The 18,485-nt window shown below is 42.6% G+C and overlaps 1 protein-coding gene across 1 annotated transcript in view; it reads right to left on the reverse strand.

Moving 5' to 3' along the window:
• niban2a (niban apoptosis regulator 2a) overlaps positions 1–18,485 on the reverse strand; it is a 31,183-nt gene that overhangs the window by 5,601 nt on the left and 7,097 nt on the right. The window contains exons 3-9 of the mRNA XM_041959894.1: positions 16,348–16,476; positions 16,130–16,235; positions 15,541–15,708; positions 7,852–7,967; positions 2,707–2,811; positions 2,458–2,620; positions 641–828 (exon numbers count right to left, since the gene is read on the reverse strand). Of these exons, the coding sequence (XP_041815828.1) occupies positions 641–828; positions 2,458–2,620; positions 2,707–2,811; positions 7,852–7,967; positions 15,541–15,708; positions 16,130–16,235; positions 16,348–16,476 (975 nt within the window). The remainder of the gene's footprint in view (positions 1–640; positions 829–2,457; positions 2,621–2,706; positions 2,812–7,851; positions 7,968–15,540; positions 15,709–16,129; positions 16,236–16,347; positions 16,477–18,485) is intronic.

Here is an 18,485-nt window from a genome sequence, read left to right on the forward strand (position 1 = left end):
GAGCAGCAAAAGACTGGGGAAGTTGTGGAATGCTCCGAAAACACCTGATTGGAACATTCCACAGGTAAATAGGTTGATTGGTAACAGGTGATAGCATTATGATTTGGCATGAAAGGTCATTCACAAGAAAGGATGGAGTTAAATTCACCCCTTTGTGAAACAAACTATTCTTTATAGGATGTTACTACATGAACTACTTTTAGAGGTTGTATTGACACTGGATCAAAGACTATATGTAATGTTAACAATGTTCTAAGTGACAAGCCCACAGAGAAATCACACCAACTAACTGCAGCACAGCTACAACTGGTTTTGTGACACATTAGCCATAACTTTATGAGGTGATAATGTTGTATATCAGGGCTGTGTGTTTTGTCAGCTTGTTGTGGAGTTTTTCTGCCCCCTAGTGGCCAAAAACAAATGAATGCAGCCTTAAGGTGCACAGCAAAAAATGGACAGTAACTTCACTCTCGCCTCGTGTTTTCTGTCTATATTACCCTGATAATCAAACAACTTGACTTGTTTGTGTTACTAGAGATGTCAGATTACTGTGAACCACCTTAACACCTAAATCAAACTATTACCTTGCATCAATTCACAAACAAAAAGAAAGACTTGCAGCCAGCAGAACATGACTCACGTCTCCCAGTTTTCCTTTGCCCCCTCCGTTGAGTGAGTTCTTGCTGATCTCCACCAGCTCCCTGAAGAACACATCCCTGACCTCAGCGAAACCTCGGCTGGTGGGCTCCATCAGGGCCTCCAGGATGGAGCTGATGTAGGGCTGAATGCTGTTGCGTAGGAGTTGCTCCGCCTTGGGCAACACCATGGCTGCATGCCAGCAGCGACACATGGAAAAGGGAAGAACACACCATATTCATGGTTAGTTGCCGCAGATTGTAAACTGGTAAGGCCACGGATGATGATAAAGAGTCAGTCAAGGCATGAGTAAAAATAAAGGCACGGCTCTAACTTCTGAGAGCCTCTGCAAATATGTAATCACAATGTGCAGTGTATTGTTTCATACCAGCTTGAAATGACATTTAAGTAAACACGCTTGAGCTGTTTCAATGGAAGCCCTGCAGCTTTCATTCTCTAAAGACACACCCAATTGTTGGTAACTTAATCTGCGCTAAAAGAGAGCGACAAAATAAAATTCACGGCTAGTTTTACCACTGCCAAACATCTGCATTATCCTCATGTAACACGAACCTACATCGTTTTGTGCAGTCGACTTGTAGTTTCGAGCCTTATCTGTAGCTAAAGTCACACATGGCCCACACAGTGCAGGTGATGGAATGCAGTTCAGCCACTTTAGCTCAATTGGAAAAAGTACACATGAAAAAATGAGCAGCCTCTGCCAAGTTAACTTTTTGCATAGAGAGCTGACAGGCTCACTGATCAAACGGCAGACAAGCCAGCTAATTAAACGGAACGAGCGAGTGACAGAGCAAAGTGAAAATTATGAGGAGAAAGTGCAGCGAGTATAACAAGAGCTGGAAAATGTCAGATGTTTAGTTACAGAGGAAGGGCCCTGTGAGTGCCAAATGTCCAAACAAACTCGTCGGAAACTTGAGCAGTGCGGCGTTATTCAGTGACCAGACTGATCGCTTCTCTGTGCCAATAATCCCTGAACCACAGAAACCACAGCTACATCTCAATGAGGCAAACAATGAAGCGTGCACTTGAGGTCGGAAAGATCGCGTTACACGGCGCAGCCAGCACCAAGCGAACCAAGTCATTTTGCACAGCATGTTGGACATGTGGAAGTAGATAAACGGAGGTGTTGTTCAGTTAAAAGCAGATTAATGTATTAATATACCATCAGACATGGTTTTGGTTTTCATTCCTTTCCTTCCTTCCTAACCATTGCTCCAGGCGTACTCTCTGGATTCTTACGTTGTTTGATGAAACCAAAGCTCTCTTGCTCCATACAACTGTGATTGTGTAGATAAATTTTTGCCTCTTCAGAAGGTAAACACAGCTTTTAGTTCGTTTTGACGGGGCATAACTTCCCAGTGAGCACGGTTTTGGATTTTTACAGATGAAACAACATCTAGGTTTTGGGTTACATTTGCCTGAAAAGTGCATTTCAGTTACTATATGTCAGTGTGCAGTTAGGACATGCTACACAATGTAACATAACCATTTGAATGAGTTGATATAATAGTTATATGTAAAAATGTACTTTTTAACCACAGTGAAACCATAGGCCTGGATGTTCTGACTGTAAAAGTACACTATCATCAATGACTGTGGTGTGGCCAAAAATATTGAATATATGGAGCAAAATGCATCATGGACTGTCTGCCTTTATTTGCAGCCTAAAAATGAAAGGAAGCGCCATGAAACATTCCCTGTTCATGCGTCGAATTTAACTGATCATGTCTTCAGTACACCGTCGAAATAGGAAGATATATTTTCCAAAAAACAAAATGTTGCATGAAGATCTTTGGTCACCTCGTATCTTGCTGCTGACATGTTCTTTAGACGTAATGATCTGGTCCATGTCGGTCCGCAGTCTGGCGTCCAGCGGAACTCTCTGGGCCTCACAGGCTTCGACCAGCGCTTCATACTGACCCGTGGTCTGAGACAACACCTGCTTGTACACCGCATCAGAGATCTGGAGGAGAGACACAATCGGTTTGGACTTGCTTGAGTCTCTGCAGCATGTCTGCAGTACACTGTACGCTAAAAATAAGAGCTCACCAGCATCCAGTTCCTCTGCTTCTGCTGCATCTTTCCTTTCAGACGAGGACCAATCACGTTCCTCAGCTCCGGGTGCAGGGTCTCCATCACCAGATTAGCCAGAATCTGTACACACACAACATACAGCATTCATGTATTTACACGTTTTAAATATACATATTTGTAATTCTGATTGTATTGATTTAATCATCCTTTTAGTTCGTACTGTGAGCTGCAACGTCAGTCCCACTATGTGCCAACTTGGGTGAGGTGTAGTCAAAAAACAACCAATATCTCCACCCAAAGAAAAACAAACATAAGCTTGAAAAAGTTTCCTCTGTGGTTACATGGACACAGTGGGTCGATTCACAGCTGGACGCAGAGAAGCAGGAAAGCTGGTTTTAGTGGCACTGCCCTCGCAACTGACACCCACGCGAAGCTCAGCACCTCCGTCAGGTTTTAACTGAGCTAAACTAAATATTTGGTGAAACGTGTTGCTGGGTGATGCATGGCTGTGACAAAAGCAGAGTAGTTTTTCCACACAGAGGAACGTTAACACCTGACAAACAACAGGTACATTATAGATTGTTTGTCTAACAGCCTGTCGGTCTGAAGTACTAATTTAATGGTGTTTTCTCTGTATTATTGTTGCATCTGTGGCTGTGACTTGCATCACATCGCTCTGATATGTCATACTTTAATGTATGTAGTGTGTTGCTTTGCTGAAGGCCATGAAAACTGAACTTGTTCAACCCTTGAAGCGCATTCATTATTAATATGATTTAGATTTTTTTTTTTTTTTATTTTCTGGGTGTGCATGTGGTGGTGTAACTTTACCACTTACTCAGTAAGTCAGGAGCAGACTTTCTTCTTTATAGGGCTGGCTCCACTTTGTTGTGGTCCAGCAAAAAAAAGCGCCTGAAAACAGCAGGCTGAAAATGCTCTAGCACTCGATATTGTTGAAATGGTGCAAAATCCAGGCAAGTCAAGTAACTCTGCTGCATCCGCACATGGTATACTAAGTACATTCAGTGCACCTTTCATAAAAAGGCTATTTAAACTGTTGATGTCCTGCCCACTACGAGCCCCCGCTCGTCTGTAATTCTACTGTAAATACTCCATGACCGATGCTAATGCAGCATTTCATAGTCAAGCTAGACTGCAAACAATCTGACCATTGTCTCACCAATTGACCTCAAACAACAGTTTAGGCTAACGTTAGCTATAGTAGCTTGACTTTTCCTGCCTTCTAGTCATCTGCTTGAGACTGTGTGTGCTTTATTTCACAGAGTAAGTGTCAGCTACATGTGCTATTGTACAGTATCCTGCCAGTTAACTGTGGTGAGGTGTTAATGATAACGCTGACAGGGCTGGGATGAAGTTGTCCAAGCTACAGCCCATTTGCCCTCTTTGGATGAGCTCTGCAGAAACAGTTGTAGTTTTTGCTGTTGTGGTTGCATAGATACAAGTAGCACATAATTGCTAAAGTTAGCAAGTGTTTTTCAGTCCTGGTCCCCCCCAGCCTGCATGTTTTTGCGTTCAGTGCTTCTCTACTCCAGCACACCTGATTCAAATGAATGGGTCATTGTCAGGCTTCTGGAGAGCTTGATGACGAGGTGATCTTGGGTGGGAATGTTTGCAACATTTGACCTTACACCTAGCTGGTGCTGGTCCACTGCAGGTCTACCCGCTACATTGGAATTGTCGTCTTTTTAACCTTTAAGATAGATACAGGTGCAGATGTGACTGGTATAAGTGAAAAGACATTCCTGACACTCCCTAAAGCCTATAGACCGGGTCCTGCTGACACACCTTTTGGCACACGTTTTGTTGGCCCTGCAGGAAAGCTCAGATGTATCGGCTGGTTCAGGCCTAATTCTCTCTACGGAGGCAAAGAACACCATTCAGTGTACAGTACAGGCCAAAAGTTTGGACACACCTTCTCATTCAATGCGTTTTCTTTATTTTCATGACTATTTACATTGTAGATTCTCACTGAAGGCATCAAAACTATGAATGAACACATCTGGAGTTATGTACTTAACAAATAAAGGTGAAATAACTGAAAACGTGTTTTATATTCCAGTTTCTTCAAAATAGCCACCCTTTGTTCTGATTACTGCTTTGCACACTTTTGGCATTCTCTCAATGAGCTTCAAGAGGCAGTCACCTGAAATGGTTTTCACTTCACAGGTGAGCCTTATCAGGGTTAATTAGTGGAATTTCTTGCTTTATCAATGGGGTTGGGACCATCAGATCCCAAGTCAGGTTAATACACAGCTGACAGCCCTATTGGACAACTGTTAAAATTCATATTATGGCAAGAGCCAATCAGCTAACTAAAGAAGAACGAGTGGCAATCACTACTTTAAGAAATGAAGGTCAGTCAGTCCGGAAAATTGCAAAAACTTGAAATGTGTCCCCAAGTAGAGTCGCAAAAATCATCAAGCACTATAACGAAACTGGCACACATGAGGACCGACCCAGGAAAGGAAGACCAAGAGTCACCTCAGCTTCTGAGGATAAGTTCATCCGAGTCACCAGCCTCAGATATCGCAAGTTAACAGCAGCTCAGATCAGAGACCAGATGAATGCCACACAGAGTTCCAGTAGCAGACCCATCTCTAGAACAACTGTCAAGAGGAGACGAATCAGGCCTTCATGGTCAAATAGCTGCTAGGAAACCTCTGCTAAGGAGAAGCAACAAGCAGAAGAGATTTGTTTGGGCCAAGAAACACAAGGAATGGACGTTCGACCAGTGGAAATCTGTGCTTTGGTCTGATGAGTCCAAATTTGTGATCTTTGGTTCCAACAGCCGTGTCTTTGTGAGACGCAGAAAAGGTGAACGGATGGATTCCACATGCCTGGTTCCCACTGTGAAGCATGGAGGAAGAGGTGTGATGGTGTGGGGGTGTTTTGCTGGTGCGGTGTTGGGGATTTATTCAAAATTGAAGGCACACTGAACCAGCATGGCTACCACAGCATCCTGCAGCATCATGCTATCCCATCCAGTTTGCGTTTAGTTGGACGATCTATTATTTTCAACGGGACAATGACCCCAAAAGCTGTGTAAGGGCTGTTTGACCAAGAAGGAGAGTGATGGAGTGCTGCGGCAGATGACCTGGCCTCCCCAGTCACCGGACCTGAACCCAATTTAGATGGTTTGGTGAGCTGGACCGCAGAGTGAAGGCAAAGGGGCCAACAAGTGCTAAACACCTCTGGGAACTCCTTCAAGACTCATGAAGCTCGAGAGAATGCTAAGAGTGTGCAAAGCAGTAATCAGAGCAAAGGGTGGCTATTTTGAAGAAAATACAATATAAAACATGTTTTCAGTTATTTCCCCTTTTGTTGTACATAACTCCACATGTGTTCATTCATAGTTTTGATGCCTTCAGTGAAAATCTACAATGTAAATAGTCATGAAAATAAAGAAAACACATTGAATGAGAAGGTATGTCCAAACTTTTGGCCTGTACTGTGTATGCGATTAAAGGAAACAGCAGCAGTTTGCTCAGTCACCAGTTAAAATGGGTCAAGTGAAGAGAGTGGTGTATGTCAATACTGTGTTCGGATCCAGCGGCCTGCTAACAAAATAATTCTCAAGGAAGATGCTCAGCCGTACGTGCACACTGCTAGATGCGTACCACTGCCACTTATGCCTCCAGTAAATAAGGAGCTGCACTAGTTGGAAGAGGAGGGCATAACTGTGCAGCAGACCTGAGGAAACTAAATCGTGCAGTTAAATGGGAAAAGTTTGTGCTCGCCGCAGTAGAGGAAATCATGCCACAGCTGTCAGGGTCTAAAGTGTTTGTCAGATGCCAGCAGTGGAATCCCCTTCACAAGAATAGTCGCAAATTGGTGGTGTGAGACCCGACCCAGAAGAAGTGGCTGGAATACAATATTTCCCACAACCAAAAAATGTGCTGGACCTCAAGCAGGGCCAAATTAATCCTAGAACTCTCTATAGTTGAACTACCACTCCACAAAAGTGCTGAAGGTTAAGGTGGAATGGCTGTGGGGACCTACACTTTGCAGAGACTGTAGGCTGCTTTGGGATCTGCACCTGTACTCTCCATCTATGTGCTATCATTGTGATTGCCACCTCTAAAAGTCTTCTGTGCCTGCCAATATGAGCTGAAAATGTGCTTTCCTTCACGTGACAAAGTGCAACTTGTGTATGTTGTATAAAGCAATGTAAGTGTGCTGCAAAAGAGACAAAATGTTCCTTTGTAAATCTGAGTTGATTATTGGCTACATGGGAGCGATGAACTTCACAACAAGCTGAAAACCATATACTGTACCAACCCCAATATGATCACATTTGATCACTGTTACTACACACATATTGATTGTTGTAGCTTTAACATGTCCATGTAGCTGAGTCAATACTGTAATGTTCAGGGACCCAGAGGAAACCTGGATGCAGACAGGAAGCATGTAGATTAATGAAGGAAAAGTGACTGGCATAAACACACAGAGCGACTATGAAGCACTAGAAGGAGGCTGAAAGGGACTCATTCAGAGACCCCAATCAACTGTGTGTGTGTGTGTCTTTGTGAATGCTGGTATGTTAAGGGGTGGGGCTGTGTTGCTGACAGTTTCTTTGAAGGTCTTGTGTAGGTGCATTCTTGTACTATAAGAAAGGGTGTGTTCACCATGGAGTGTTTTTTGAGCTGTATATTCACTGAGAAAAAGCTCTGCCTCTGAGAAATCATTGTCTACCAATGTATGTCATTGGTAATTGTTGCCTCTACGTAGGTTGAACTATGGTTGACCTGAACTTTGGACAGGTGCTCACAGGAACTGTTTGGAAATTGTTCCTTAAAATCTTATGACTGTCACCTGCAGCAAACATGCTATTTGAGGCCCAATATCGTCAATATCAATCCACCTTGCAAGAGGGAAACATAGTTCTTTCTGAGAAACTGCAGGCAGGGCTGAACCTGCCAAAATGAGGTCATCTTCAACTAATGCTGCATTCAGGCACAAACATTTCAAAGTTTGTGCCTGAATGCCTGGAATCAAACAACCAGCAATGTGTAGAGACACACGGGTACAGTATGTTTAACTCAAAAATAATATGGGACAGGCCTTGGGGAGCTGTCTCATGATCTTGAAATGCAGACTTGGGGCACAGTTGTATTGTGATTAATCTGAGAAGCTTACCTGTGGAGGCTCTCCACACATCATATCCCAGGTCCCGTAGTGGCCCTTGGCTTGTCTGTGAAGTCGCACAGCATCAGTAAAGGCTGGAGTCTGAACAGTGCAGTCCTCTGACAGACCTGTTGGGGGCAGGGAAGAGCAGATGCTTGGTAACATTACCGAAACAGCAACGTATCTTTGGCTTCTGCAAACACACTAGCAACCATTTCCATAACATCTGAGTCACTTCTGTGAGACGGTCCGAAAGTATAATTTTGGCCAGCAGGACATTCAGCAACAGTCGCTGCGTGCATACGACAGCACACGCACACGCCTCGATCACACACAGCTGTGTCATCCCTCAAAACAGGAAGACACTAGCTTTCTGAAGGACAGATTTCAAGTGGTTGCCATGTTTATTGCCCCTCCCAGCAACAGGACAATAGAGGCGGCTCACAAAGAACTCGGCAGCATGCGTGCATTTTTAGGAAGTTGGTTCCTATCATGTGGTTGCATTTAAGTGATGAAAATACCTCACTAGCTGAAGAGCTGCCTGTCTCCCTGTCTCGAGGCCACAGCACTGGGGAAACTGAGTGCTGAAAGTCGTCAGTCTCTAACAAAAGAGTATAAACAGGTGTCTGGAATAAAACATCCCTATAATTAGCAGTTTGTCCTTCACAGCACTTCCTTCTTCAAAAAAAAGTGGCTGATGCGTCAGCAACAGGAGTCAGTCCCTCTGATGCACAAATGTGTAACGAAAGGACAGGTTCGCTGATTTTAGCCCTTATTGAAATGTCCTTGACCATCATGTATGATGGTCAATTACAATAGCACAACTTTAACAATAAAAGCATACCTTTTTTAAAAAAAGCTTACCTACCGTTTTAGCTTTTCTTAAGGCCTAAACACTTAAAAACACAGTAAGTGCTGTGCTTTTTACAATTTCAACTTAAGTATTTCTATTTTCCAGTGGTGAAAGAAATAATTCCTGATTATGTTATGACATGACAAGCCCAAAAACAACCCATGCAACTGTTTGGAGTGGCTGTTCTGGATATCACAGCATCCACTCTTGCTGTCTAGCGGTGATTCCTCTCGAGGTGCCAACACATGGGAGACAAGAATGCAGAAGTGTCCTTGCACAATGAATAAATGGATTGACCTAGTATGTCTGGGAGATAATCTTTTTTTTTTTTTGGATTGGGAAATCTGTTATGCACAAGCATCGATGTGCATGTGCGTACCTTTCTTGCCTGAGCTGTCAAGTTGTTTTGTCTGTGGCACCAAGTCTGTGACTCAGAGGAGGCTGACAAAGACAGGAAGTGACCAAGGAGTGAGGAGGGGGAGAGGCAGAGCCAGACAGGAAGCTGTCTCTGCTCCCGGTTCACTAACTCTTCACTGACGGGCAGAAGGTCGGTGTGTCAGCTTGTTTTGGCACAAGTCTTCATGAGAATTCACTGGACACTAAGGTTAGAGGCACAGTGGGAAAGCAGCAGCTGCCATTCGAGCAAAGGACCAGCCGTCATCTGGAGGTCAAATGCAGTGAAAAGTGTCTGAGGGATGCAGCAGCAGGCCGACTTATGGTGTATTAACCCTAAACCAGACAGTTCATGACCCTCGACTGACAATGTGCTCGCCAACAGCCACACGGCCTTTTAAAGTGTTCTTTACCAAGCAGTCAACCAACCAGTTTAACCCATGAATATAGTTTATTTGGATGTTCTCACATGGTAGTTTACTTTCTCTGCTTGAACGAGAGTTGCATAAATTGCAGACACATATATTTATGATGTCACACAACCTGATATTTACTTGTTCAGCTTGGAGCGACACATTGCTGGTAGTCAGCAAGACAGGCAAAGATACTGTGTGAGGTGAATCCGAGTTCTTCTTCTCTGAATCATTACTGAGTCAAACGTTAACACGTAGACATAACACACACAACGTATTCTGCATACTTTGAATGCAAATTAGCAACAATTAAAGCAAAGATATGCTAAAAATTTTGGGCTCAAGAATTCTAAGAAGTAAAATCAGGTATTGAAAGCCAAAATTGTTAACAGGCAACTAATATTAACCATAGAATTTGGAGGTTTTCTATTTCAATTAAGTACGCTCTTTTTTTGGCACCAGCATCTAGTGGCCATCAGAGGAATTGCATCTTAAAGCAATTCTGCCTTAGCAGCACCGCAGACTGTCGGGCATGTCAGTGTCAAAAACTTTTTCTTACCTTTTTCACCTTTACCTACCCTATCCCCTCCTTTAAAGCTGCTAAGAGTTACAGGGAGTTGTGAGATAATATGCAGCAAAGACAGACTGCACCAAGAGTATTATTTAACTTTTACAACATTCAGTCTTGTCTGGTTGGTTGTCTGGTTTATTGGATGTTGCATAATATATTTTTTGTGCCAATTTCACTATTTCTAAAGCTTAACTAGTAGACGGGAAGTGTTTTTTAAGAATAAACTTTTACACGTTTAGGGCACAATCTACAGCAACATCGCCAGCGAAATGCCTGAAAGTGAATTCTTCTACACTCAGAGAGAGAGAACTTTCCTCTTGGTGCCAAGAGAAAAAGGAAAATATTTTCTGATGATCTGCCAGTTCTGTAAACCTCTACACATTCTCGGTGTGTCTGAACCAAGCTAGATCAAGGGACAGATTACAATTTCCCTGCACTGTGTGTGTGTGTGTGGTGTGTATAAATAGAACATGTGGCAGCACTTACCACGGCCTCTTTATTTGAGGCATTTCCCTCCCTGCCTTGCTCACCACACTCTGGTTGGTGGGATTTTAGCAGCAGCCGTGCATGAGTTCCCAGGCCTTCACATCCACAAATGTGTGTGTATGTGTCTCTGAGTTAAATATATTTGACTTTTTTAAAAACCCATTAAGCATCTATCTGATTGGACTTCAGGCCACCTACCTTCACATCGTGGCTGATTTTAAACACTTCTTTCATACCCCCACACTGCTGCTGCTCCCATCGACATGCATGAGTAGGATTTCCCCATATGGTGCGGCCCTATGGATCCAGCCAAACCCACAGTACAATAAACACTGCTTGAAACATACCATCAGACATGACAAACACATGACTGAATAAGTACTAACATGCGATTTTGGCATGTAAATGAAAGAATGCTGGACGTGCTGTATTGGTGTATTTTGTACATTTTTATATGTCCTCTATATATTCTGGTAAGAACACCATAGAATGTTAACACGTTTAATCATGCAGCATGCTGAGAAGCACACTGCTCTGCTACCGTTAAGCCTCAGGTGAAATGCGCTTTTATCGTCCTTTGAATGTGCCCGTTGCAGGTTTCTTCTTGCTGAGTGGAATTAGTCTGAGGTCTGATCAGAGCAGAGGGCTGGTGGCTGGTTTTAAGGGCTGCGGGGGTGGAGGGTTGCTTGTGATTGATGGTGGTCTAGTGGCCCAGTGGCAGCCCGGAGCTGCCTTTGCCTACAAATGTGATGCCTGGGTGCTGAGCTGCTGCCTGCTGAAAGGCATAGAATATTAAACAAAAAGCAGCAAGCTCACATTTTAGATTCTGGGACTAACAAATGCATATTCTGTCAATCAGCAAGTTGAGCTATAAACAAATCGCCTCCGGGCTAGACATCATCACATTTACCTGTCAAGTTTATTATGAGTCCTAACCTTATCGTGCTGCTATTGTATCTGGTGTGGCCTGCAGCTTCATGGAAAATTCCAGTCTGGGCATACTGGGTCCAATTTCAGTCATTATAACATTTGAGTCACCAGGTTGATTATAGAGGTAAAGGGACATGGTGACTCCACTGTCGTTTACTCAGCTTTACAAAGGTCCAGCATCCTGAGCAGTCAGATTTTAATTTCTATCATTCTTCCTAAACTACTGTACTTATTTTAAAGTGTGAAAAAAGGCTGACTGACATGTAGACCAATCAGATGCTGCAGCTTTCTGTTGTGCGGAACAGTGCGAAGAGGTCACCTGTTAACTGCTGATTAACAGTGTCCTTTGCAATTCATTCCGTTAAGGCGATGCAAAGCAGCGGCTGATCATTTTATTGCAGGATTAAGCAAGAGCTTTAGTGGATTCAAATAGGTCTTCAGTGTGTCAGTGGGAGCATTTAACTTGTGGTTTTTAGTTATCAACACCAGCTGAATTGTGTCAGTGTTCAGCTAAGAGACTGCTTTGCATGAAGCTTCTGTGCTGGTAGCAGTTTATTCTTTGTGGACACTGCAGCATTTTCTGTATTATGACTGCCAGACACCACTTGCAAAGCCTCACATGCCTTCTTCATATAGATAGAATTACTGGCAGTGCTAAATCCAACATTTCAAAATGGCAGCATGTACAGTACATGTAAAAGCGTACGTATGTTTGAGTCCAGTGAGTAAAAGAAACTGCAGAGAAGGCAGGGGTCAGGCTGTAAAGCCATTTGTCACTCCCAGGAAAAGTCTTTTAGCGGTTCTGGTTTTCCTCAAAACACAGACATGACAGAGGTGAGACTGGGCGTGTCGACACAGGCCAAAAACATGAATGCCAATCCACACTGACACCAGCTACAGCGTCAGTCAAACAGCAACACACTCTGTTCCTTACAACATATTCCTGGAGCCCGGTCTCACAGCTGGTATGCACGACAAGGACTCTGGTGTTTACTGAGCATGCCCAAACAGGTAGTGTTGGGAAGTAAAGGGACAGCTAGGCTAAGTGAAGAAATGAAGCTCCTCTAATATTTGGGCTTGCAGTGGATGTTTTCTAATGAAAAGTGATGACAGACAGCTGCTAGCATTGTCAGCATGTTTTGAATTCAGGAAACACAGTTGGCTGGCATAATAGTTGGCTTAATCCAAAATCAGGTTGTGCGACTTTGTCGGCCTTGTGATGATCTTAGAGCCAGTGCGTTGTTTCATATGTTGTTTCTACAAGGTACGAAGTTTAGTCGTATAACTGTACATTTTTTGTAAATAAAAACCTTAAAGATATGGTCAGAGAGTCAGAATTTGTATGCAAACCTTTGTAAATAATCTGCACTTGATCTAGAATTCGATGCCAGTATCGGGTATCCAGTGACTTTAAAACTACTGTGATACTACGACACCCAGTACCACTTTAAAGCAACACAGCGTTAACCTCTGATCAGTTGAGCAGGTATTTGGAGGAAGAGTGATGTCAGCAGGTTGATATTTTAGGCAAGGTTTCTGTCATCTAGTAATCACAGATTTTTTCCCAGGAAAACCTGTTCAAGTCTGATACATTTAAAACTCTTGAATCATAATGTCCAGGGAAAAACGGCTTTTTACATGCTGTTTTTCCCCGTTGCTTCTCCGACATCCATCCTCTCTCTCGCTCCTCTCCCTGATCAGTGTATTAAGGGTTGACTTGCTGATTGCAGGAGTGGAAAGATGCTCCAAGAAAGTTGTGTTGACTTTTATTTTGCTTGTGTCGCGATTGAACGGAATGTGTTTACAATGATAAAACTATTGTTTCTGTAAATGGAGTCTGGTGGCTTTGCTGAGAGCAATTACTTGATCTTTCTCTTCAACAAAAAGGTCTGTATCTGCAGGGATTCTTTCCATATTGTTGTCAGACACTTTGAATAACAATCTGAGCCTGTCAGTGGCGAAAAAACACTTTTAATGGACGTACACTGATGGTGCACAAATGCCGGAGGGATTACATTGCAGCCTGTTTTGCAGCTACCAGCTGCAGCGCTCTCATTCAATCCTGGACCAATTTCAAGAACTGAAATCGAATATGAGCTCCCTGACAATCACGAGTGGACACTTCTGGAGAGGACTCTTATGTGTTCTGGCTTTGACATCAGATGTGACTCCTGCTGTGATCGTGCTTTAGGAACTGTCGACCAAAGAAACAGACGAGGACCATAACATCAACACAATGAGGGAACCTTAGCTGCAGCCACCAAGAGACACTTCACTGACACAGAAAAAACCCACTCGGCTGCATAGCAAAGTGTGTGTTATAACTGCACAGTACTCTGCATCGGCAAGTATCCAAATGATACCAAAGAGTGGTATCTGTGCATCCCTAGTCTCTGTCAACACCACCTGCCTTTGTAGCCGGCAGGATCCTAACAAGCCTGATCACGCCCACTGCAGCAGCCGTTAGTTTATCTCTGAATCTCTGTAGTTTTGTATTTTTATCTCAACTTTCCCAAAGTTCCCGCTCATTCTAATTCACTCTGCCTCAAGTCTAAATAAAGCACACTGAATGTGAGCTCATACACTCACATACACGTGCATGCATGCCTATAACCACAAAAATGTGACTTGACGCTCCTCAAACAAAGGCAGCGAATGGACTCCCTACATTGCGCTGCAGAACTAAAATTTAAATATACACGCCGATTAAAAGTTGGTGTATAATTTGCATAACATGCCATGTGGCCAAGGCTTGGAAGCAGGCCAGTCCTTTACACCACTTTGGTGCTGCTACACAAAGCCAAAGCTGCTGTTCAAAGTAGTCTTGCCAAGCTGAGAGATGCAGAATGACAACATGACAAAAACATCGATTACACTATGTTTGCACATCCTCCGGCGTGTCTCTGCTCTCTGTGTCTCAACACAACAATGCAAGAAGAAACATTTAATACAGATCAAGAGTCAGGAGAACATCCTCCAAATTGAAACTTAATGTAAAACCCACTGCAGTATCCTCTAAAACAAGCCATCACCATAAGTGAATGTCAGCACTCAAATAATGGAGGCAAACAAATAAAGGCTGGGAAAAAGATCTGTGCAATAAAAAAATCTCATAAAACAGGGGAAAGCAGGAACTCAGTACCACAATGTTCCTTAAGCTTTTGATGGAGACATCATGTTTTAATGTAATGAGGTTGGTCTTTAGGATTTATGTGAACACTGTTTGTCACAGGAGTTGATGCTTCTCCCATTTTAAAGGTTATTTTCCCGAACGCCTCTATCCTGGAAGAAGCCATTCAGTGGGTCATCTCACCGCTACAATGATGACATGCATCATAATGCCTCAGTAGTTTAAGTCGAGTCTAATATGCTATGCTAAAATGGTGTTAAGATAAACAATACTTTTTAAAAAACTGCAATAGATCAACTAATCAACAAAGGGATTATATTCTGTACTGCTGAAAGATTTCATCGTGAAACAAATGGAGCAAGAGTTTAAGTTGCAGAAACAGAAACATCAAATTAAGAACTAGGAATCTTCTCACTAAATAGGATCAAACATAAAATTTGAAATAAAAGCCTGTCTCAAATAAAAGCCTGCTTCTCTCTTGAGTTGAGTAAAGAAAAATCTCCACCCGCTATAGGAGTGACGTAGATGTTCTGTCTCTCTAACATTTCGTAGCTCTGATCTAAACGCAAAAATATTTCGCACAAAGAAAAAAAAAACAACAAATGCACATCATTTGTGCCTCACGTGTGTCTCCCGTTCACAGATCCACCAGCTCACTCGGATGGCATGTAAAGGCTTCACACTGTGACACACACACACCCTCGTCTGAACCGCCAACAATGACAGAGAGGCAGAGAGAGGCACTAATTGTCCAGGGTGGAGCACAGAGAGAAAAACGCTGCTGCTCTTCAAATGCTGTGCATGTACTCTAAACTCTAATGCTCACCCCATTCACTTCAACGCTGCAACACTTTTTTTTTTTTCTAGCAGTATCACTGCTTTACGTCTGCTTCAGCGGAGGTGAGGTCATTGTGTGTATTGTTACCGTTGTCACAGTGTCTGACACAGTCCTGCAGCACAGCGTGCCACTTCTTCTGCTCCTTCTCAGTCATCACACAAAAGTAGTGGTGGCGGGCGTAGGGGTGCCACAGGATGAGGGGGAACTGGGTCGCACACTTGATGAACGGATTGCTGCCCACTTTGGCCTTGATGCCTGCAGCAAGTCACATGACAGGACGAGAATGAGAAACTGCATGATTTAAGGAAACTGACAAAAGGAAAAAAATATATGAAGAGGAGCCGAAAAAAGCAGCTGCAGCTTAAACATGTAAAAATATGGAAAATTAAACAATGACAGATGACTTTGCTCACTAAATAGCTGATTCTGATAAATACAGACATGCACTGAAGTGTAAGAAAACACGAAGAAAAGAAAAGAACAAGAAAAACACAGTAAAATAAATGCATAGAAGGTTATTCTGCCTGTAGGTTTTTCACAACAATAGTCAATAAATGATACTATTGATTAATGCCCAGCCAAAGAGTCAACATACAGTAAAACAAATTCAGACACACTATACTTCATCAATCAATTTACCTATCAACGTGCATTACTCTCTGTCTGTCTGTCCTACCTGGCAGGCTGGTATTAATCAGCTCCATGTATTCCTCCATTGAGGACAGGGCCTTGTACCCAGCGCAGTTGATGGTTATTTTCGGGTGGAGGCCCCGTTCATGTGCCTGTTGGAGAGATGTCAAACACATCAAGCTGTTTCAACACAAGTGCCCAAACCACCGAATCGGGCAGCTGTTCGATTAAGAGGTGGACTAAGCGGCTAAGAAGTGGACTCACTGTTTTGCTCTCATAGAGGCTGATGTTGTAGCTGTTTGGCACAGATACAAAGCGATTCCTCCACTTCCGATTCTCCTCCAGATACTGAAAGAGACTCCCTGAGAAGATAGAGCGGCCTGCCAGAGGGTCCTGAAAAATCGCAGAGACAGCACTAAAGCATAATGCACTGTCACTTTTTATTACTGCAAAGCATAATAGATGCGTACATTTTGTATTAATGGGATCTTTCAGGAAAATGTTGGTTTCATTACTCTCACAGCTTCAAAACTGTTTCACACAGATCTCCCTTCACTACACAAGAGACATGAAGCTTAATTGGTGCTTCCAAATAAGCGGAGGTGGAGATTTTTCATTAGTGCTACTGTTTACACAAGGATATACACCACCCACTTTGTTTTCAGATTTCCTGCTTTAGATCAAGGAGAGGAAGGAAATAACGAAGGAGAGAGACTGATGTAGCGGAGCTGAAACATAACAAGGTGCTTGTCTTAGAAAACAGGTTCTCTGCTGTTGGTTTGCTGGAAAATGTAAAATCATATGTGGATTTGTGTGCATGAGTGACTGAGTCACCAGTGCTTGTGTCAGGAGAGAGCAGGAAGAATGAGTGATGTGAGGTAGACCTCTGGATGATGTGGTTTTTATTGATCTTGACTTTATACATCAAGATTGTTTACAAGGATGTAATCAGTTTAAACAGCTTTTCACTTTGATTTTACGTACTTATGCACCCAAATGTTTGGCTTCTCACTTTAAGGAAACACTGATGCCCACAGAAATGTTTGACCAGCTCAGAAAGACTTCCAGTAAAAAGAAAAAAAGAATGAAAAATAGGTTGATGCTGATCATGCCTCTCTCTACAGTAAATAAATTAAATAACAGGGGTTTAAACTACAGTGTTGGTGGTGCAAATGGAATATTTATAATACAGAACCCTGACAGATTTGTGTACTACTGCATATTATTGCACATTTGTTACATTTTAAAATCATCAACAGATACATTTGCAGAAATGTCCTGTCGTATGTGTTTGTTCACATATGCATAATTTTGCGTTTGTGTCAGAAGCACACACGAGCAGCTGGCCTCCACATAGTGAGGACAGTAGACGAACTGCCGAAAACGAACTCCAAACAGCATCTCTGTTCATGTGTGAAATGTGCTCCACTTTTCCTGCAGCGATTGAAAACGCAAACAAAAGTGGGACCTCCGGTACATTCAGTAAACAAAGAGATGCAAAGGAACACAAAACGTACAGAATGGTAAAGCCGAGGGCTCGCTTGATGGGTAATGTCCTGGTACACAGACCCCAAGAATGAACTCATTCACACCTCCTGTATAGCATCAAACTCTTTTTGCTTAACAAAGCTGACACTTTAATTTATATTATGCGCAAATGGTTTAGCTAAAAAAAAGCGGTGTCAATTTGTCCACCTTAGATTCCAAAATGATGATGGCAGAAAGGCAGCTTGACAGACTCAGGTTAGTTAAGCTGTGATGCTGAGTGGATATTTTGATCATTACAATCAAATTTCTTCCTTACTCAATTTGCAAGTGAAATTAGGGGTAAAAAAGGAAATTCTTTTGGGCAGGAAGTTTTATCCCTAACAGAAAAATGCATCTACATAGGTGGAAGTTTTGTGGGATTGAAGTTCAATAATGATGTGTTTTTGCAACTTATTTTATATTCTAGCCATCGTTCCATCGGTAATTATAACATTGTGCCCACTAAGTTGAGTGCTTAGATCTGGGAACACGGTGACGTCACCAAAAGTTGATAAGCCGGGTGACTACACAGGTTCGCCTTACTTATTTGGAAAGTAAAAAGGAAGGTGATGAGTGAAATTATTCTCCAAATTGTCCACTATAAACATCCCTCAGAGTTTACAGACCGACATCCTGCTTCAGCTTTGACCAGGTGTGCTCACTTTCAGATTTACCTCCAAATAAAGTAGTTTAGACAATCTGGATAAACTGTTGGTTTGTGTTTGTTGTCCACTTGTAGCAATGTTGCTGTTTTCCCTGTTTTCAGATGGGTACAATATTATCATAATCTATTTAAATGATGCCCAAACCTATAAAAATAGGCCCAAGTCATTAGACCCATTTCATGTTGCATTAAAGACATGACAACAAATATT

The sequence above is a fragment of the Chelmon rostratus genome, chromosome 19 (assembly GCF_017976325.1).
Source record: "Chelmon rostratus isolate fCheRos1 chromosome 19, fCheRos1.pri, whole genome shotgun sequence".
NCBI lineage: Eukaryota > Metazoa > Chordata > Actinopteri > Chaetodontiformes > Chaetodontidae > Chelmon > Chelmon rostratus.